Source organism: Diachasmimorpha longicaudata, chromosome 6 (genome assembly GCF_034640455.1).
Source record: "Diachasmimorpha longicaudata isolate KC_UGA_2023 chromosome 6, iyDiaLong2, whole genome shotgun sequence".
Classification (NCBI taxonomy): domain Eukaryota; kingdom Metazoa; phylum Arthropoda; class Insecta; order Hymenoptera; family Braconidae; genus Diachasmimorpha; species Diachasmimorpha longicaudata.
In genome coordinates, this window is record NC_087230.1 from 6,241,674 (window position 1) to 6,264,922 (window position 23,249).

Below are 23,249 nucleotides of genomic sequence, written 5' to 3' on the forward strand. Positions count from 1 at the left end.
AAAAAATAAAACATACGTTGAAAATTTTTTGCTCCGACAAGTTTTAGTCAATCTGAAGAACAATTGTACCGGAATCGATGATTTATTTTTTTTTAAACGATTATAAATGTGCACTATTAGCCCCTACCCTCACCCGCATGCATACACCCCCCTCGTCTTCAGCAAAATAAAATAAGTAAATAGAAAATGGATAAGTTTTTAAGATGATAAAATTCCCTAATTAACAAATGCAGTAAAAAATGCTGGTGGGCATTACTTTGGGCCCCTCTATAATCTCCAAGTGGCTTCTCATGTCCAATAAAATCTGGGCCATCAATAAAACATTGCTAGACCCACCTGACTGAACCGCTCAAAAGTTCATCAAGTAATCTTTTTTCCTATTTCATTCAGCTTCCTCTTCCCGTGTACCTCGATTCTGCATAATATCGTATCTCTCTCTCGAGGCTTCTGGTTATGGCGAATAGCACGAAACTCTTTTCTAAAAATAGAAACTCCTCGGAAATGAGAAATGTGTTGAGATTAAAATTTCAAGTATTATCTTCACAATCTCCCTCATTTGATCTCCAACCTACCGATCATTTCCTAAAAAAAAACTGTAAATGACTCCAACAAAACTAGTGGTAATTACGTTTACTTTATTAACTACATTTAATCTCTATTACATAGCTCCAGATATAATAATTACATACAACGTTAACATTCATAATATTTATTTATATAATAATAATTTTTAAGTTATAACCTAAACAGTAGATTTATCCATTCTCACGTCGTCCATTTTATTATCTGTTTAAAGTATAAAGCGAAGCTTTAAATTCCTCTCTTTAATAAATTTTAGTTTACACTTTAAACTTGTCAATTTTGGGTGGAGGTTGGGGGATAAACGGGTGGGAGAGTTAAGGGGATGGGACGACGGGTCAACGATGAATATGTAAATACTCACCATGTACGTATTATATTCATTATTCTGGATAAAATGTCCACGGGATCAAAGGGGCGCTGACATTATCAATAAAACATTGTTTATTCGCTATTCCTAGCGATACCACGTGAATTATCTCTTTGAAACCATACGCCTCCTCGAGGGTAATTTCGGGGGAAAGCTATTAGGAAAGTTCGGTAAAGATGATTAATTCGTATCAGTTGGCGTAATTACGTCTATTATTACAGTTATGTTCATTCAATCGTCGATTTTATTTTTTCTTCGATTTATTTGTCGTTGAGCCACAGTTGGGCGAAATCGGTAATTCGCAGAGGAGTCGATTGGGCGAAGGCGAGGATAAAACAGTCAATAGAAAATTCCAACACATTCTGGGATTTTTTTAATACAATTCTTCTAATCTTGACAGTTTTTTATTTGGCGCTGATGAAAAAATTGAAGGAAAGAAAATGAATAATGTGCATTGCTACTGTGTATTTTTGAAAAACCGAAGAACCACAGCGCGATCTGCGGAGTATTAACGGGAAAGATACGAGACATTTGCAAATCATCGTGACTAGAATTCCAACAGCTGCAGTGGGATTTTCTATTGAATATTTTTTTTACGTGAACGACTGTATAATTCAGTAACAAAGTGGTGAAACCCAGTGAATCTTATTCCCTCCTACATTTATCAATCTTGATAAGCAGTCGTTTTCATAAAAATGTCAGTGATAAATTTCCGTTGCCAGTTTTACCACACGAAGAAAAAAGTTGGGGAAAAGTTACCAAACAAAAGTCCAAGATGAATAGTGAATTTTGTCGGCTGACTCGGAACAATTTAGTGAATGTCAGCGTAATTTGTACCAAAACTGTAAGATTCACGATTTATGCTACGGAAAATTATCCCACGAAAAGATTTCCGCACCTAATGTCATTTGTCATAATAACAGTATTTTTTCTGATTCAAAATTTTCCTCAAGATCATCTCTCGCACTAAAATTCGCCCAATATTTTGCATAGTATTGTCCAATTTTTTTTCTCCACGCAGAAAATTATTTTCCTCTCCAACGGATAGATTATCTTGAACACACGTTCATAAAAAATCTATACCTTTACCCTGGAGGTACCCGGGTAAAATGGACCGTAAAAACTCATTTGCTCGATGTAGACTGAGTATTCTCTGGGCACTTTTCTCCTGATCGGGTTTCACCACTTGTCCACGGAATAAAAACACCGAAATGAAATCTAAAAGAACAACATGGAAAATTACATAAATAGGTACGAAACTTCCGGAGAAGTCAGATTGCACGCGAAGATCGTTTTGGTACGACCTTTAAAGCCGTCATAATTGACTAAGTATTGTACCTGGTGTGGGTGACGCGAAGTGGTCCCGACCGTTCGATTCGCGTCGCACATGAAACTATCAACTAATCACCAATTATTTCTGCTCATTGGTTTATTATTTTTTTTTCACTCAATATTTGTTCGTCCTTAATACAACAAACAGTACCCTCAGCCGAAATATTAACACGGGATCTGTGCATTTGAGATTCGTATGATCGTGTTTACCCATGAGACTGATGGCGATGCGATCGAACGGACTATCCAAGATTTTTATCTTTATCCGCCCCGACAATGTTTTTCTAAGACTGATCAAAACAGCAATAAGCTTACCACACACGCTGCACATTTTGACATATATTTTTTCCCTTTTTATTTTGTTGCAAGCTCGACAGGAAATACATAATTTTATTGTTTTACGTGAATTTTCACACTTGAAAAACTAGCGTCTGACGTTACGATGATTGTTTCCCTTTCCTTAGAGACGTCGATGTTCCCAAATTTTAGCCACTTTCGGAAGCCAAAATACTCTATCGCTTTTATATTTCTGAACCCACATTTTTAGCTCCAAGAAAAGTTCCCCAAATCACTATTTTTTTAATGAAGAAATTCTTTGAAATTTTGAAACGACAATGTGAGACCTACATCGAAAAGTGGACTTGAAAATCTTTTGCTTTAAATTTTTGATGCCTCATTCGTTTTCGATGTACGAAGCTTTCAGGGTCATTAATCGAGACAACGTAAGTAACGAGCTTAATTCCTCATCACAGCCTCGCTGTCCTCAACTGTCTTCAGCTGAGACTAAAAATATGTTGAATTAAGACGTCGGGAGACACTAGTTTTTACAGTGTCTTCATTGAGGAAAGGGTCCAACCAATGGGCTGGTCTCCCCTCTCTATATACACCGTACATCAATTTTTCACTTTTCAATCTCACTATGTGCTACATTGACTTTATTTTCTAGTCCCCCAAGTATTCCTCGCTATTATCATTCTCATTTTGACTCAGAAATCGGTAAGGAGCAACTATTGAGAGCGCGATCAGCGACAAGTTCCCATGAGAAATAAAGTAATATATGAATGGCGATAGAGTTGCAGAGGTAATAAAGGGAACCCATAGCGCATCGAGACCGAGAGTGTTTCGCTATTCACCCAGCCTCGATAAATATCGAATAAACTACAGATACAAAATTTTTTTTATTCAATGGCGTCCCGTGTCATGGCTTCTGTCAATACGATAAGTGCCGATTTGACAAGCTCGTTGGTTTTATTATCCTCTTCACTGGTGAAGGATTTGCAGCAGAATTTCTGGAAAGACCTCGATATCTGAAGAGAATCTTTTTAATTTTTGGGGTAATCTGCGATTACAATGAAATTATTTTAATTTATCTAGAGAAATTATGCTAATTTCAGCTGAGGACAAGTAATTCGATTGAGAATCAACGATGATTCGAATCACATGAGTCCACGATAGAAAATCCCATGACATAATTTATTTAAGAGGTCAACTCTATTATTAAATTCTCTCCCCAAGCGAACCGCATCCCCCAGCTACAATATCGCTCCCTTCATTAGTAATTCCCACTGAAATCTCGAACATGCAGAGGCTCCCTTCAAATTCTCAAGATCTTTCATCAAAAAATCCATTCACAAAGTATTCTGATTTATATATTTTGTCCCTAATTTTCCTTACAAATTTGACAAGAAACTCTTGGATGTCTTCACGTTTACCCAGGGTTGACTCTTTTAACTACACTCAACCCCTCAGGCCAAGTTGGCCCGAAGTGCGCAAACATGTTACAGTAGTTTTAGTCCTGGGCTTCAACTAGCAAATCCACTTACGTGCCAAGAATCTAACGCAATGTCGGAGGATAGGGAACAAGTTTGCACTTTTGAGCACTCGTTCTACGTATGGATTCGTCCATCTTAAAAAATTCTCACGGAAAAAAAAAATAAACAATCGGGAAACATACGCACAAGTGTTTGATTGTCCATTCATTGACGCATCAGCAGGGTGTGAAAATGTCAAGGTTCATTATAATCTCATCCTTCTCAAAATAATTTATACGATTATAAAACCCGGAACAAAAATAACCCATACAGGTCCTCCGTATCTTCTTTTTCTATAGTTTATTACAAAAATAAGTTTCTCGTTATAATCAAGCGCTAGTGTACTCGTGTAATTTTTCAATGATGACTAATGAGGTAAAGGAACCTACTGTATTCTCATTAAGCAATTATCCTTACATTGCTTGTTCAGTTAAAAAGAATAATGAATCTCTACCCAGATTTTTTTAGGAAAAAAGAAAAGACTTTGAATTTTTTTTATCTGTAAAATAACCAATGAGAAGAAGTCATGCATCAGTCTGATGTGATTACAATGTACATCACACTAATGATAACTAGAACTTATAATGATCAAATTGTGAATTTATGATGATCAAAATATTGTTCTACAGTCAAAAACTGTTCGAGAGGATTTTCCTCACTGAGACCTCACACTCTCATTTCTCATTCTCTTTCATATGCCACGCGTCCAGGCACTGTGAACAACAACAATAACAACAACAACAACGTCTCCAAGCCATATTTCTTGCTGCAATATTATTCTTTCCCCACTTATATAATAGAACATCGATGGATGCTTCGGTAATTAACCGAAAGACTAATGATATGTGTGTGCGAGGAAAATGAAGGCGGACATGAGGTGTCTTAATCACTAAATGCCATAGGTACCAAAAAGAATGATTCATTTCCTCATTACACTGATTTAGTTTATCTCATTTATCATCCTTACTAGACCTAACAAGCGTACACAAATGTCTCTTCCCTTAAATCTACTCAATTTTCATTAAACCTACCGGTGCCTGGTCGCTATCTAATCAATTATTTTCACTTTTAACATGCTTGACTAATGAATCAATCAAAATGACCCAATAGAACCATTAAAACATTTTCTATTCTGTTGCACATATATCCCCTCATCTCCTTCTCTCATTAAATTTAATTATATTTTTCCTGTTAATCGATAAGCCGAGGTCCAGCCTCGGCATACGTCTGGTGTTTCAATTCAGCCTCGAGTTGACGTTAAGAGTCTGTATTTATTTCGTTAAAATTCACTGATGACATCGGTGAGACAGAAAGCCGAGGCAAGAATCGGTGTGAAACAATAATTTACGTATAAAATAATTTAAATCTCTCTCGTTAATCATAATCACTCTAATCTACCCTAAATCGTTTGTCCACGCCGTCTTTTGAACATCGGCGCAATATAATTTTTAATATATATCTTTAATCATTTCATCGTCAAATCAGTGATGATTCATCCTACGGATAAATTCAACACCAAATTCGTAATCTATTTATTTATCTATTCTTGTTTCACTTAAAATTCACTTAACCCTAACGTATTTACGAATTTATGCATCATCTTATTCATTCACAATTTAATGCTATATGTATATTTAATAATGTATTTCGTGTTTTTAATATCTTTCAATGTATGTATAGGTGATATGTACCAAATGGAAGATTCAAGTTTTACGACGCGAGTCATTCATTAACTCCATATATATCTGTCACCATCCACCGCCGCCTCTCAATATGCTCAGAACATACGTTTTTTTTTTTTTCATTTATGTCTGTTCACATAAGAAAATTAGGCATCGTGAAAAATATCTCTCGTGTCACGGTTTTAGTATCATTTCATCGTCACCTCAAAATCACACCTGACACTATTTATTCTTTTAATTTATTTAAACTCTTTACACGGGGAGGGGGGACCTGATTTATAATTACCGCCTAAGCTACATTTTCTAGGTATTCTCCAATTCCATCAGCACCTACGTATCATCAGCGAGTGATAGTCCCAGTCGTTTTGTGTCCCACAGTGATTTACAGACATTTGTGTCTTTGTTCTCTCGGGTTGTTTCACCAAGTTGTTTGACCATTCGTTGCATCCATATCTGGCTTCATGGAGGGCCCTAGATGATGCCGCTGATGGTTAGCAAGCTTACCAGCAACAGTGCAGCAGCACGAAGCTCATCAGCGCCAGCTGATACACTCGAGGCAACAGCTCCATTACAAGCCTCGGGCGTCCGATCTGCGCATTTGATGAGTGTTAGGATGTTTTTTGAAGGTATTAGAATTTTCACGATAAAGGGGTTAACGGGGTGTACCCTCAACTTTACCAGTTTTTACTGTCTTGGAAGTTATTGAATATTTTGTGATTCTCAGACGGATAATTCTAGTATTTAGTGAAGAAATGTTTTTGCCACCGAATGTATTTTATATCACTAAATATTTATTTTTTGTATTTCTAACGCTTGATTCGAGTGGATCTTTTAACTCGATTTGGACCGATATCGACTTGTATTTTTTTGTGTAGATAAATAATGGATATGTTTGCCAGAACAGATTGCTGACCAGAAAAGTTTGGCCTATTTTTTGATAAAAAAATAGATGAAAAATTCGGAAAAAATTAGGAGATCGGTTTGCGCTAGGGTAATCGATTTTGAAAGGGTCAGTGGTTTACGGGTTTGCCTCGGAGTAGCTCATACAATACATAAAAATAGGAAAGGTGTAAGAAAGTTGGGTGCAAATAGCAGTGGAAATAGCGGGAGAAATGAGCCCAAGAGGTAGAGTGACAGAAGATGGATGAAGTGGAAGAGAAGCAAAAGAGTGTGCTCGTTATAACGCGGACCAGGTCAGCTTTAATTAGGACGCTCGTTACTTCTCATTTTTTTTTCTATCCAAACCATTCTACTTCGTTTTTTTTTCACACTGCGTCCCCACCTAGGTGTCGTGACAGTGCCTGAGTTTTTCTACTGCCAAATTTGTCACGCTGAACACTTGTATAGTTTACAATTACAGATGATTGCAAGGTGATGATTGAAAGGTGGAGGGCTGTCGATGTGAAATCAGGAATAGATGTGTCAGATATCAGTGTATTTGATCGATTTGCCTCGATTTTGTGGGAAAAGGCCACGTGAGAAGATAGACAATTGAATAATGCAATGATGGGTGGACTGTAAATATCACACATTGGAAATATCACAAAAAATATTACCTTTTGGGTGGTTTAGATTTGAAAATAGCGAGAGGTTGAAATAACTTTGGCTGAGGACCCAGTCAGCGAAATGTCATTTATTAAAGTACTACTCATATTAAGTTTCTTTATTTAGTAATTGGACAATTAATTGAAATAATACAAAAAAAAAGTTCTGTCGTCTGGGGCTGAATGAGAGCTCTCACTTTGCCCTTGTGATATTTCCAGATTTGCAGAAACGAGAGGGAATAATTCTTAGACTGTCAGTAACAATGCTTGCCTACCATCACAAGTACGAAAAGATATTTTTTCGAGAACTAGTAGAATTTAACTAAAAATTCCGGAATTATTGCGATTCAAAACATAAAAAATCTCAGGCCGCCAATAACTTGTGCGAAACTGTTTTTATGTTCCGGGATCCGTAAATTTTCACGGATGGATGGGCTATCCCTACTTCGCACCTTATCTCAATCTCAATCTCAGTAGTAAGCAAGAATTGATGACTCATTTTAACGGAACTCTACGTAAAAATTACGTGACAGAAACGTGGAATTTCAGTTGTGACTCACGATTTTCATTGAACTTGACTTCACTCGCCAATTACAGTTGGAAAGGTAATTTTTGTATTTGTTCTTCCAGTCTTTGTATTGAACACATTTTGACACATTTCGTCTATTTTTATTTTTGAATTAAAAAAAAATTTTTCATCCCCCTGTCTATGCAAGGGAATGCATGGAATTTGAATGAGCCATTTCCCTTAATGTATCAGGTGGTAATGGAAACAGAGATTTTGATTCCACATACCTGGTACACCCTCCAATCGGGGTAGAAATTCATTCCAGAACGCGCATCCCGTTGATCTCGGTCCTACCCCCAATTTTCCAGTCTCGTTACCATTGAAGATGTAATACTTTGGCTCGTCGCGTGTATATGCTGGCCAATCGTCTCCCTCGGTTGGCTTCCTGAAACACGCAATTTCGGTTTTATGTAATACGGGGACTCGCATGCCAGCTATGGTCATTGTAAATTCCGGTTGCAAATTGATTATTCACGTTTTGGGTGTTACATGGGGTATGTGTAGTGTGGAGTAATTTATGGGGATATTGAGTGGGTGACTTGTGTGTCAGGGACGACAGAGGATTGGTGGTGGGGGTGGGAAAACGGGTGGGTGGACTTTAGGGGTCTCCCGAGAATTCGATGGCGATGGGATGGTTGTTAAGTATGCGTGTGTCTTCACATCTCCTTGTCCACACATATCTACGGTCATTGAGGTTTTATGGGGTTATTGACTGGAAGGGAAAGTTCTCTGGGGTTGAGTACAATATTGTTTCTACGAAGCACATGGATAACTCCATTGGATAATATTAAGGATCAAAGCGCACTTATGTACATGCGATGCACATGTTATCCCTATCTATGTATCCAAATACATGCGAGAGTTCACGAATAAAGATCCATCCGAGACTTTTTCGTTCTTTATCGCTTGAACGTGCAATTTCTACAGTTGTCTTACAGTGACATTGGCCGATGGACGAGCGATACGCCGAGGAACGAGGGCCAATGGTCGGCGAGAAGCTATCATGACCAGAGGTTCTTTTTATCGGTCCCAAGCGAGCGGAAGAAACCTTCCGAATAAAATAAAATCAGGTGATACGCTCCCTCAGCTTTTTCCCAATATTCTGTTCCCACATTTTTCGAATATTTCCACTTCAAATATACAAACCAGCGGTGAACTCAGATAACGTGGGGTCTCCAATACGCAATTCATTAAAAATTCAGTAACCTTCCAAGAGCGGCGGAAAATAATACCGCTATTTCCGTAGTTTTAATCGAATTGATCATTAGTTATGCAAATTGTATTTCATCGATCGAATTATCAGCGCACCGTAATGTTGCAAGAAATGGAGAGTTTAAATTTAATATCAAGAATTGAAAATTTAATTTAGCAGTTCTGAAAATATAAGCGTGAACTTTGGCAAAAGTTTTGAGTATTTTCGGTTGAAATTCCCAACGATATATTCTGTGTTAAATGGAAATACATTACGGTGAAAAAAAAATTGGATTTCATTCTGTGGTTCTGTGCATACACCATTATCGGATGTAAAAATATTTGAACAGGGGATTGAAACATTTTTCCCGTGATGCGTAATTATTGATAATGTGGATTTAACGGGGTATTACGAGGTGAATGATGGAGCTAATTCGGCTTTTTCTTCAGTACTCTCTTCATATTAATGTTTGAGGACACTTAGATGATGAAGGGGAAGAGAAGAGCTTGATAAATTTCCTTTGATGTCTGAGAGATTGTGGGGAGATGGGATAGCAAATATCGTACTAACATTATTGAGCCAATTAAGGGCGGTCACAACTTCTTTTTTTTAATTTTCACAATAAAAAAGTCACAGCCAAAATTTCTTCGGAAAAATCAATTGAATTTATGAAAGCTCAGGCACTCTCTGCGATAATTCAGTTAGAACTTTTCAAATGAAAATATGATACTTGAGCGAAGAGAAAAAGAGGAAATTAAGGGTAAAGTCCGATGAATGTAAACATATGAAGAAAGTAGGATATGTGCACAGCATAAGGCCATATGGGGACCATAAAAACAGTCGTAAAGACTAGATATCGGGAAATATAAACTCCTTACCGGACTCAAGGGGTCGATTTTATCTCACCAACGTGTCTCTTCATGGCCTCACATACCCATCGCCCTCCTTTCTTCATTTATTCTCGACCCCCAGCACAAAAATATAAATGCTCAAGCAGTGTGAGGCCAAATGAATGGGAATCGCTGGGTGAAAGGCCTTAGCTTAGCTGAGGAATAGGGTTATAAAACGCAAAAATCACTGAAGAAATTTTCTACTACGAAAATTAAAGTGGATTCAAGCAGAATAAAAGTATGAAATGTTCCAGTATTGTGGTTAGAAAACTGAAAACTCATCGGTCTCATTCTCCTGATTATTATAATATTATTAGCATAATGAGTACGGTAATGTAATGAAAATGGAGGACCACCAACGATCGCGAATCTATCGGTTTGACCCCTCGTGGGTGACAAGGGCTTCAATTAATCGCCACCAGTCGCATCGCACCCAGACGACCACCGAGATTGTGAACGACGACACATCGGTAAATTATCTATCTATAAATTATCAAAAGTGACATTTCTCCTCGTACAGAAAGCTCTTTAACACCTTCAATATGCCCTTCATATCGCGCGAAATGCCCTAAAAAACCGCATCAGTAAAATTTAATTTGATTGTTTATTTTCCAATAAAACTTGAGTCGTACGCGAAATAGATCGATAATGAAAAATGTTACGCTGCCATTATTAATGGAGGAAAATTCAGCTGGAAATTGCATGTCTCCCATCACGATGATTCAATCGATACTCACGACCACAACGAATTAATTCTCCCCTAGGTGAAATATTTACCTTTGATGTGGTTCCACCACTTCATGAGCCTTTTAAAAAATCACAAAAAATGTGTGACGTTTAAAGAACGGGCACTATGGAATAACAAGAAGAATAATAATCCGAGGAGAATACTACGTTCGATTCATCCCAAGGGAGTTCTCTCGAACAGAAGGAAGAATTAAAAAAAAAAAACGAAAGGAGCTGGGTAAATGGGGTAACCGAGTACTAGGTTGTAATTTCGGCTCCCTTGAGGACCTTTGCCGTACTCGGCTGAGTAGAGTAACGTCGGCAAGGGCTTACTCACTTACCCTGAAAATGCGAAATTCGAGTAGGTTAAAATCATTTTCATGGAGAGTTCACGTTCCTTCTCCTCGTACTTCAGGGACATGTTGAGCGGATGACCAAATACGTATTCGACCTCATCGCCGTGAATGACACCCATCCACTTGCCCCACAAATTTGTGCTCGATCTCTGAAACATTTAACAACAAGTTAAACATTGAAAATTCAAACGTTATGTGAGATGAGTGGCATTGAATTAAAAAAGATCGTCATATTCTTACTCATCTCTCGCGTCTCGTAAAAATAAACTGCATAATAATATTGACATGGGGGAGAATGAGTCGTTATACTACGGCAGTAGAATACCTGATGCGGGTGGAAAAGATATTAAAAAAATATGACATGAAAAGGAAAAAATTCCGAGGGAAACGAGATAAAAGTGCGATAAAAATAGTGAATAAATTCTTGGAAACTCCCCTAGTTCTTATTGATACATAAAATATCCTCCTGAATTGAGAACTCTCAACTTGAAAGGGACGGACTGTGTTTGATGGGGTTTACTGAAAAGGAAAAGACAATATCCCGGAAATGTCATTAATATTCGGGAATAAATAGCCAGTTATTGGGGATATTCAGTACAGAATGAAAATTCGATGATAAATTCATTACAATGACGGATGGGTCCCTGGGAACTAGTGACGTAATTCTAAAAGTTAGTAATAATCTCTCATAAAATGAATGACGATGTAATTGGAGATGAGTTATAACGTCATTGAAATTTTGTGACAGAACTCACGTAATTTCAAAATGTTTAACGCTGGAAATTTTGCCTCTGTTTTGAGGTTTCTTTTTTCAGAAAAATTAACGTTCTAACGCTATAACTGGGTCGCAATCAGCGAAAATCATAGTGTTTGTAATAGCACATAAATATTTCGAGGAAATTTTTTTTTCGCAGTGAGCTAGTGCAACAGATCAATCCCAATGGGTTTCGAAGAAGCAATCGGTGGTATTCAACATAAAGTAATACTACACTCAATGGTAAATCAATATTTTCTGTTCGAATTGAGATAATATTCTTTAAACGGCCAGGAAAGTCTGAAATACAGAGATGAGGATATTTCTTCCCTTGTATTCCAGGAATCTATGAGAATTTTTCGTGGCATTAATTCTGCAATTTATTAATCTGGAGATCTTCACATCTTGATTTCCTACAGCGAGGTCTCTGCTGTTTTTTAATTATTGTTTCATCTAATCAAACAAAAAAAACGTTTATCAGCAAATGGAACCTCATGGACAATCTGGTCTCTTTATTATTCGGTAGAAATTGATTATAAAATCGTGTTATTCAAATTGTCCGGGATGATAAACCCCCTGAAATTAACAGTTTTCATGAATTTTCAGATAAGCCCATAAGAGCATTAACTGACACTTTCAGAAATTATGGTGAACATATCACTTAATTAATTCCACGTTATAAAAAGTCTCCCATTGGTCGTAAAATTAAAAGAACTTTTAATGCCGAAGTTAAATTTTCATTGTGAGGTAAGGGAAGCATATTAAAAGAAAAAGAAAATGAAAAGGATACTCGACCATAAGAAAGAAAAGATAAAAATGAGATAAAAATCTCAAATAAATTCTTCAACATTTCTCCAATTCCAATAGTCTTAAAAAATCAGTTCCCTATGAAGATACCGACATTTACGAGGCCTCAAGTACATCCATAAAATCGAAATTGTACAGATAATTATCAACGATTATGGTTGCGGTAAAATCTAAGCAATAAACCTTGAGAGAAGATGAAACGGTAATAATCCATGCTCGTAAAAATGTCTGGGGATATTGTTGGAGGGTGAGTGTACCAGGGGTCTCGAAAGATCCACCGTACCAAAGTCCTGACTCTCCTCCTAGCCCCATTCTCCATCAATGCTGTACTCAACTTCTAGGGCTTTCTCGTACTTTAACGGCTCGGAAACTTGAGTGCGCCACAGAGTAAGAGGTAAAAGCACGAGGGCAAGTCGATTTCAGTCCCGAGGTTGGAGAGGAAATAGGGAGAGGCGAATGGGTGAAGGTCCAGAAATTTCCTATTATAATATTCCTCGGATTAACCCCCATCCCATTCACAAAATCCACCAGAAAAAAGGTTAAAATTCCGAGAAATAAAAATGAGAAGAGCTCTTGACTGTGAGAATTTCAATTCAAAGTTCAGATAATGAGGGAAAAAGCTCCAATTCTCCCTGATTTAAGGGTTCAAATTTGTTGGCGAATTCATTTCATTTTCAACGATTGAGTCGTAACGAGTGCATACGTAAACTGTTGAAAATAACGCTGGGATCGATACGGGCGCACGAATTCGAGGGAGAAAATAATTAAAGTCATCCCTATCAAAGTCGTTACCTCGGTGTGGGCCTCATGTATTTATCCTCTACACCTACACGTATATCGTAGGCTTTTCTAACCCACACACTCACTCTTAATAATACCCGAAAGCTTGGCGATTCGGATGAATTCTCAAATGTAACCGCTAAGCCAGCAACTGAGTTTCAACCAAACGAGACCGGTAATTAACGTAACATTAACGAAACTAGATGCAGGAAACTTTTTAATTTCACTAATTAAATTTATCGTCTGATTTAGAGACACCATGTGGACAATTTATTAGAAATCATTTCGAGAGGTGACCTATTTTCCACATTAAGTATTGGTTGCAATGGAAAATAATACATTAAAATTTACTATAATAATATGTAGACACATATTCGAGGTAGGGAAATTTATTGATATTTTATTGAGACTTTACCATGATGTACCATTGAACAAAAATAAAATTTTGCAAAAACAGTCATCTGGGAACTCAGCTTCTCGTCGCAAACTATCTAATGGATTATGAGGGCAGAGAAATAATTCAGTTCCAGCAGATTAAATCCGTTAATTTTTACATAATTAAAAATGGCGTAAGGAGGAAATGTTCGCTCTCTACGACGTGCGTCATCAGACTAAAAGTGATCATAGAGACCAAAGAAAAATCGTTATCCAAGGGCAATATTCAAACTATATTGAGTCCTTTCCATTAAATTTAATATGCCCAACCAATTGCAGCAAGAAATACAATATTCCTGACATGGTCACGGTAGTAGGCACGTTTGAGATAGCCAATGAATTTACGATTCATGCTGGATGCATTTACGTTTAGAGGCATACAGCTTATTCTGCAAGCCTCCTGATGCACGTCATTGGCTGCAACACAGTTCATACGCAGTGGCCGCTCCAGATGGGAATGTGGGATAGGGAAGGGAATGAGGGAGATTTCAAGTGGCTCCTGTGTATGTGGCTTTGTCGGTGACGTGTTACAGTGCTACAGTGTGTTGGACAAGCCAAGCTTACACGTCCCTACGAACCAGTGAGTTTACACGCGTGGATGAATTATGTTTGCCAACGTGGTACACTTTATATTACCCCCGATACGGTAGAAACACTGGACTGAGGTGGTGTATACGCTTTCTCCGGAAGAGAAACGATCCGGTTACTTCTATCTATCGTCGATCTGCCGTCTGACGGCTCGATCGAGCTTAGCCATCCGGTTTCCCTATTTTTTAACGGTAAAACGTTATTTTAGAAGTGGGGTATTTTATTAAACATTTTTAAATCGTAAGGAATGAACTTGAGGTTCTCACCCTTGAACCCTCAGGGTTTTATTAATGTAATGAGTCATATCAAGATAATTTCCAAACTTTCCTGCCAGACACTGAAATAATGAAAAACGAATTTGAAAACTTTTTCCATAAAAATCACAACTTTCTCTCCTCCGAGAACTCCAAATAAAGTATTAAATTTCCAATGAAACTGTTCTCAGGTACATTATTACCCGGAAATAACGAGGTTTGTACATCTGATAAACGATTCATGATGACCTCAGCAAGATGGTGAGATATTAACTCCCTATCCAATAAATATCAAACAAGTGCAAAAAAAACCACTGGATTACCGTTGAGTTCGGTTAGACACACTTCCCTTCAATCAGATGTGTCGCCGGCTGAAATTCAATTTCCTACCAGACACCCAATAGTTAATTCATTGGATGCCTCACACGATATATGTCATCGTGCCACGTATCAATTACAGTTTCACCCAGTTGTTTGTGAATTAAATATCGTGTCCCCTTTATGTGGCCCGTTATTGCGTCACAATTTCACTAACATTCATTTATCCACAATTTATTTATCAACATTTATCGTAAAAATATCCATAAAAATATTCACTGCATTACGTGGGTGACCAATTATACGTAATCGATTATATAAATATAGCCCGGCGAATGCAGCTATACGTGATCGACTCATATTTTAATACTTCCCTCCCATTGAAGTTGATTTTATTTCAATAGTCCTTGGAGTGGTTGAAGAACCATCGAGGAAGTGGAAAGAGTTATTTGAAAAGTTTATGCATCTGTTTCCTCCCGAATGACATTTGCGAAAAAAAACGTGTTATGGGAATTTGTGATTGAGTGTTCAGGGTCTTCATGATCGTCCCACGCGGGGATATACTGCCCACATGTACTTCCTACACGACAATTTTGGAATTCTGGACCACAGGCAACGGCAGAGTTGACCTTTCCACGTTCAATAGTAGACATACCTTCGACTAAATGGACCCAGTTGTGGACATAGTTCACCAATGTACATTTTGTCAATTTTTTATTGCCTCCGGCTGACGAAGTGCAGGGAAGAAAATATCTTGGCTTTGAGGAATCTTTTTTTAACCCTAAATCATTCGAGCTCTTGGGGAGGAAAGAAATTCAAAAAGAATATCATGAAAAAGATGGAATAATTACTTTGCAGGAGTAAAATTTTTGAGTGACGCTTCCGGTGCAGTTTTTGGAAGTATTTTGCATATTTGAGGTCATTAAAAATTCAAGAAGACAGGAAAATTCATGAGAATTATAACTTGCGGTACAATTACATCAAACTCTCGTTTGAATCATGTGAATTTGAGTGGAATCGCCCAACAAAAATTAACAGCAATCGCCAAAATCAATTGCAAGCGTTTTCCAGTTGTTAAAGGGTTGAAAATTTAATGAACTCCGGCACCGAATTTTTCGCGAAATTTGAAATTTCATGATTTCATCCCCCCATGACGGTCAACGTTATTCCCCGAGGAACGCCTATTAAAATCCCCATGAAATTTCCATTTTTATTTTAACCATGCAAAACCAAATAAAACTTCTCCTGATTAAATCACGATCATAAAACCAGTCCATCTCCCCGAATAAAAACCAAAGGACTGCATTTCTTTGAAACGTTCATATCCCACCCACAGCAGATCTATATCTGACGCTCTCCAACTGAACGCCACTTTCTTTCCTATTTTTTATTCACCTGCAGAATGTAAATGCTGAATGTACTGCAATGTGGGAGATGAAAAAAAATTGTAAAAAAATATGAAACATGAGCTACAGCAAGAGGGAATATTCCCCTGGAAAAGTGCACGTGTATGAAACATATCTCTGACGTATGGCTAGAAGATCTCCCCAATAACTTCAAATGTTCCTCACGCTACATATTCTTTATTTCATTCTCTTCTCCAGCCCCGAGTTCGGAAAAAGACTCTGTTCTCCGCACCGCCCTCAGTAACAGCGACACCCTCTCCTCACTTATCCATGTCCTGAAATAATTTTGGTTTCCCCTGACGTTCCCTGTGATAATTTTCTTCCTCAACCTAAACAATCTCCACTTCCTTCACAAATTAAAAAAAGCATTCCCTCTTTTCCCTTGAGATTGCTCATCATCGTCGAGGACTACTTCCTGTTCTTTTCATATGCTTTTTCCTAGAAAAATCCTGTCCTTCATAGACAACAATATAAGGCACAAGTTACAACGAGAAGGAACATTTTCCTGGAAGTGCACGTGTATAAAACATGTCGGTGCCTTATGGCTAGGGGATCCCCCCAATAACTTCAGCTGTTCCTCCAGATACATATTCTTTATTTCACCCCCCTTTCATCCCTAGTCGACAAAACGAACCTGCGCCTGACACTCTTCCAAATAAAATCGACATTTTCTTCTTACTCATCCATGCCTCCAAACGATTCAACTCCTGCCCTCATCCCCGAAGGTTTTCTCCTCGAGCAGCCCGTGCACCGGAAGAACTTTTACTGGAATTTCAATTTCACCGGGGGGGTAAGCGACTTTCATATACTGCCCCTGGCCCCAGTATACATCGTTCCAAGTTTCTTCGAGCGCCTTTTTTCTTAGCTCTTTCCACTTTTCCCTCTCGTTTTTTTTCGTTCTTTTTTTTCAGTGGCGAGATAGAAATACGTTATGCGATACTCCAACCGCCGTTGGGATGCCGGGGTGTTTGGATCTTGACGACCTTTCGACCTAACCGTGCAGTCAAGCGTCTGGGAAAAAGATTTTTCAACGGTATAAGTTGAAACGTAATTTATTCTTGACTACTTTTTCTAGTTACTGTTCGACTCGTTGCTTTTATTCCACGCACATTCACTTCTTTTGAGGAAATGGGGGGATTGGGGAATTTTTTTTTTTACTTTTTCCTTCTCATAGCTCTTTGAGGAAAGTTTCACTCGCTTTCAGTTGACAGGGGAAACTGTTGGTGGCATTCACCGACGGAGAACGAGAGATTACTCAGTGCACTCATCTTCTTTCATGGTTATCTTTTAATCGGAAAACGGAAAAGCTGACAAAGAGGTAATTGAGGGGATAATTTGGCATATTCAGGAGTTAATACTTCCGTTTCTGCTTGTGACTGAGGGGATCTTTCTATCTTCAATGGTGGAAAACGCACGAAGTTATTGGACGGTCTGTGCTATTGTCTAAATTTACCTAAAAGCGGAGAAAATGCGTTTCTGTGCTTTTTATTGAATATTTCAGAATTCAAAATTTTATTGAAAATGTACAAGCTATAAAATGTTGTGGGATTTTGCCATTTCTCCAGAAATCGTGGAAAACATAAAAAGTTGGGAGATATTGCCAATAACTCCTTAAATGAAAAATAATATCGTTGAGGAAAGAACATTGTCCCTCCTGACAGCCTGTTTTATTATTATTGAAAGACATATCATGCGAGTTCGTTTTTATAACCAAAACATTGAATTCGTGATGACTTTCTTCATAAGTCCTGGTTCATCCGAGCTACTCCATATTTTATGTTCTGTCTGTCACGTGAAGGGGATTTATGCCGAAGAAAAGGGTAACACGGATGCACTGGGTCATGATAGTAGTATCATACAGCCCCAAGGACCTCGATATCCTTCAAATATCTTGTGTCGGAGCGGTGAAGGTAGTGACGGAATAAGAATGGCTGATGTGGATGGAAAACAGATGTCGACAAAAAAGCAGTGGAATATGGTGAAGTGTAGAATATGAACAGGGGAGAATCACTCGGACGGGTGAATTTCATGCTGTCCAAGCGAACGGGGGTTTCCATATATCTTTCACGTCTCTCGATACCCGGAAGATGTGTCGTTACTTATGTTTTATTGGACTCTGGGGTGCAACGTCAGCCGGGATATCGAAAGGTGAAAAATGGACAGGCGGATCATTTGATTCTAAATCGCATTTTCAGGCGATAATGGATCGAGTCCCGTTGCTGCTAATAAGATTTATGTTTTTTTGGGAGAGTCATCCATCAAGTTAAGCCATCTAAATTGCTCCAATTAAATTATACTATTTATAATAATAGTGTTAGCTCCGGAGATATTACTCCGTGAAAAGAGAGGGTGGAAAAATTAGCATCAGATAGCTTCCGGTAAAAATTTTCTTTCGTCGAAAAAAGGTGGTGGACACGTCGTTAATGGCATTTCATTGGATTCTGAGGGGTAAATCATCATCATCAGCGTTGATATTGAAAAGTAACAAATAAACAAACAAATCATGCTGTTGGAAATCGTATTTTCAGATTATAATTGATAGAGTTTTGCCAGTGGTAATGAGATCTCATTATTCTTCCCGATTCATCCACTGAATTAAATCCTCATTCCTGTAATTTGGTCAATTATTCCCTTAATTGAAGTATTGTACCTGTACTCCAATATTAAAAATTCAGATATAACAATCTCTATAACGAGTGAAGTTTCAAAAAATTACCATAAAAGGTTTTTCGTTGGCAATTTTTTTCCAAAAAAATCTGTAACGCTCATCTAGAATAACTTTTTATCCAGATAAAGTCTTGATTAAAATTATAATTAACGTATACCGCACATCTGAGTAATTATCTGATCATCTCGGTAATGAGTAACGATCAATAGTGAGGTTCTCCGCGAAACTTTCTTTCTGCACTTGTTCATCTCCAGAGGTATTTTCATGTTTTTCCCCGGACAGAATTTATTCCAGAGATAGTTTTTTCCGTTCTTTGGTTTTTAATGACCTCCAACTCCGTTAAAATTCCACGCACAATAGATTTTCACCTCCTAATGATGCTTTATACTGATGATAATGTGGCGAGGTCCCGGTTCCTCTCCGATTTTTGTTTATTCATAGCAGTCGTGAATTTCATTTCTGACAGCGGCACAACAGATCGTAATAAAAAAGGCTCCAGAAAAATGATAAAGCCGAACACAACCGTATGAGAACGCGGAAAAACGGCGAAAACCGGTGAATTATTATGATCCAAGGTTCACGACAACTTTTGAAATATGTATTCCATGTAAATGTAAAAATCTCGACTACATTTCCCTTCCGTCCGCGAATCCGTCGACAAACTTTCCTTAATTGTATTTCCGTCTTTAATCGGGCAAGCGGAAATTCTCGTTCCGCATGAAAATTCAATGTCACTGCGATATTTATGAAATTCTGAAGCCCATAAAATGTGAAACTATTTCTAACTAGCGACCTTCGTATAACACACAAATGCTTTTGTGCTTATGGTGATAAAATGAGGAGATGGCGGCGAGGAGGAGCCGCCAAGTTTTACGACTTATCTCTTGTTCATCAGACTTTGGGGGGAGGAGGGGGGCGCAAATATTGCAAGGAAGGGGGATGATGACGCAAGGAATGAGGAAAGATAAGGGGAAACTGTGAAACATGATGACTTTAGTATTGTCAATACACGGAGACTTGTTTGATAAGATATTTATACACTAGCATGTCAGGTAGACATTTGAGATTCGATTTTCTTGCAATTCTAGAAGTTTCTGCTTCACGAGCTAAAAAGCCCTCTATCGTTCAAAAATTTTATCCCAATCTTCAGCAAACAGATGTTGAATACAATCTAAGACAAAAAAAAATTGTGCTCCAATGCCAGAACGACTGTAGTACCAAAATTCACTTGAATTTTCAATTTTATATCACCAGAAAATTCCCTCTCCCTCTGGTACTAATCCACAATAGTTCGCCAAAATATATTTTCACCTCGGTGTGCAGTGGTACCATACCCGTAACCAATTTTCACTGTTCCTTAAGAAAAGAAATGGAATTGTTCTAGAATAGAAAGCCACAATGTACTTACATGAGTGAAGAAATAGTAATACACCTTCATCCCCCTGTCAGCAAACAGTTGAGCGAAATGAGTGGACGGACAAATGAAGAAGTAATCACCAACGGCATCAGCGACTGCCTTCTGATATCGAAAGCCATCCTTGGGCTGCTCCCAATCGGTATACTGAAATCCAAATAAAAACAAGATTGGTATCGCTGGGATATCGTGTCTGATCACTAAACACCCTATCCCCTAGCACCTCGACATTCGTGTGAACAGCCACAGCAGTTCGTCACCTTTCTCTACCCTCGATATTCGATTCTCCCTTGCCCAACCCACATCCCCAATTTCTGAATGATCCACGCGGATTTTCCCGCACATCCCCAGCACTGAGACATTGGCGGAATGCAACTCAATCCAAAGCTCACCTGGCACCGAAATTTAGCGGACAGATTGCTGTTTACGATTCTCTCTCCTACATCATTGCGATACACTGGTGAATCGGTTTGATGTGTTTACAGCTCGTTGATTAGACTCTCACGATGGGGATCTGTACATTAAGGGGACCGATGGATGCCGATGAGGAAGAGGGGATGGACCACAGAGGGATCTAACGTGTGTTGACACAGAGATGAGCTCCTCCCCAGCCAATTCCCATAACTGAGAACGCACAAGCGGATAAGCCTTCCGTAATAACATAAACCGGACGTGGATGAACCCAGCAAATACGTTGTTCAATGCTGGATCTCCGGATAACAGGAACATTGTGGAGTTTGGGAACATTATTCACCATCAGGGTTATCCTAGGGGGATATTTTCTAAAGATTCTTGATTTTTTAGATTAAGACACATAGTAAACTCTCAATCGTTTGAACATCGTTTGAACGACTTCAATCATTCACGTTATGAACTTCATTCCATTCATTCTGATTGTGAAAAATCAATAAGATTTTTTTTTTAAAACTGCCACCTGTCATTTCTCCTCGCCATTCTGAAACTATTGTTATTCATTTGATTTCTAAACACGTGGGTTATGCTTCAAATGACATAAATAATGCGCGGGTTTAAATAATCCACCTTACGGCCTCACTTCCCCTAAGCTACCCCACAATTTAGCTTGACACTCAACGGTGGTGACAAACGTGGAGCCATTAGCCAGGGATTTTAAAATATTCACTGAAAACTGGTCAATAGTGAAAGTCGACGTGAATGGTTTTACGGCTCCGCTACTAACCAAAATAATCCTCATAAATAACCATAGCGCTATTGATCCATAATTTTTATCAGGGAACTCGGGTCATATATTTTCTCAGAAAGTAGTGAATATTTATAATGTGTTCCGACAAATAAGCGACACTACCCCTGGAAATTTGTCATCATAAACATGAATTTTGAAGTTGATTCGCCGCGATAAATGTCAATAAATTTTATCACTTCGCACTCACTGAGTTTCACAATCGTGAATCACGAAAAAATTGGGATGGGCTCGTTAGAATTAGAAATGGGTATTTTAACCCCACTATTTTCTATCGCCTGAAGCCAGAGAAATTTTTAATGTACTATTTAGTACGTTTATCAGAATTGTACTGAATTTGATTTCCTTTCAGAATCTTGGAGCTACAAAAAAACGAAAATTCCAGTCTATTTACCTGAATTCTTAGGGAAATTCGGCGAGGAAATTTCAAAATATGACCTCATTAACAAAACTGTTAATTCACACAATTTTTTCGTCTGTACAACTCTTCCGCTCTCTGGGGCCATTAAAACAGTTTATTACCCCACCCACAATGAAGCGCACTTTATCTGCATTCATTCTACGTTAATCTCTATTTTTTGCAATGAATGTGACGTTTCTGTCAATAATACAGAATCAAAAAAAAATCCAGCTTCGGGATTTATGTATCGCTTCCGGGAAAGCTTAATTATTCACATTCCCTCAATTACTCATTAACTTTTCCTCGTGATCCTCGCTCTCTAGGAAAGTAGAAAAAATGTACAAAGTGAGGATTCCCAATGAGAGCCCAAAAGAACAATAAAACACATAAAAAAAAAGACCAGGCAACAGAGGATTCCGGGAAAAAAATGTACTCACTGAAGAAAAAAGCCGTGGGGCTGGTGTAAAAATAGAAGGGGAGGTATTCTTTAATCCCTCGAGGAGGGCAAGACAGGTCTTGGGTGGGTTTGTCTGTTATTTAGCTGCTGGCTCTCGCTGCTCGAAATCCCTAGGAATATCCAACAATTTATTCCTTCATAATTCAGTCCACTCCACTGTTCTCTCACTGGCACCACCGTCATGCACAATTCATCGATTTTGTTTTCGGGTTTATTAATTAGTGAGCAGGTGGGAGAAAAATTGAGAGATGTGGCTGCGTGTATATCGAATCAGTGAATCATAAAAGCCCCATTTAGCTTTACTAATCCACGTTGGCAATTTTTTTGCATTGTATATCTGCCATTGTTCGTATATCCCCAGACTCTGATAGAGGACATAATAAAAGTGTCCTTCGTTTAACCATTTTTCGATGAAAATTTAATGTCTAACCCTCGAGGATATCCAAGTATTAACGAAAATAATTCTATGCAAATGTGATTTTAAATTGTGAAAGACCTTGAGGTAGAGTTCTTAATTAGAAATTTGTATAACACTCACAGATACATGACTTACTAATTCCGTTTATTTTCGTAGGGGGAAAGATATATTTGTCCTTCATTACTGAACTCATTTTTATGCACATATTTCCCTAGTGCAGCGGAGGGAAAGGAGAAGACTAGCGATAAGACACGAGAGAAGAAAGAAAATGGATATTACCC

General features: G+C 38.1%; 1 protein-coding gene across 1 annotated transcript in view; it reads right to left on the reverse strand.

The window, feature by feature from the left end:
- Positions 1-615: 615 nt before the first annotated feature.
- LOC135164113 (acetylcholinesterase-like) overlaps positions 616-23,249 on the reverse strand; it is a 56,586-nt gene continuing 33,952 nt past the window's right edge. Inside the window, exons 3-6 of the mRNA XM_064124173.1 lie at positions 20,469-20,621; positions 11,036-11,199; positions 8,114-8,271; positions 616-6,364 (exon numbers count right to left, since the gene is read on the reverse strand). Of these exons, the coding sequence (XP_063980243.1) occupies positions 6,246-6,364; positions 8,114-8,271; positions 11,036-11,199; positions 20,469-20,621 (594 nt within the window). The 3' untranslated portion in view covers positions 616-6,245. The remainder of the gene's footprint in view (positions 6,365-8,113; positions 8,272-11,035; positions 11,200-20,468; positions 20,622-23,249) is intronic.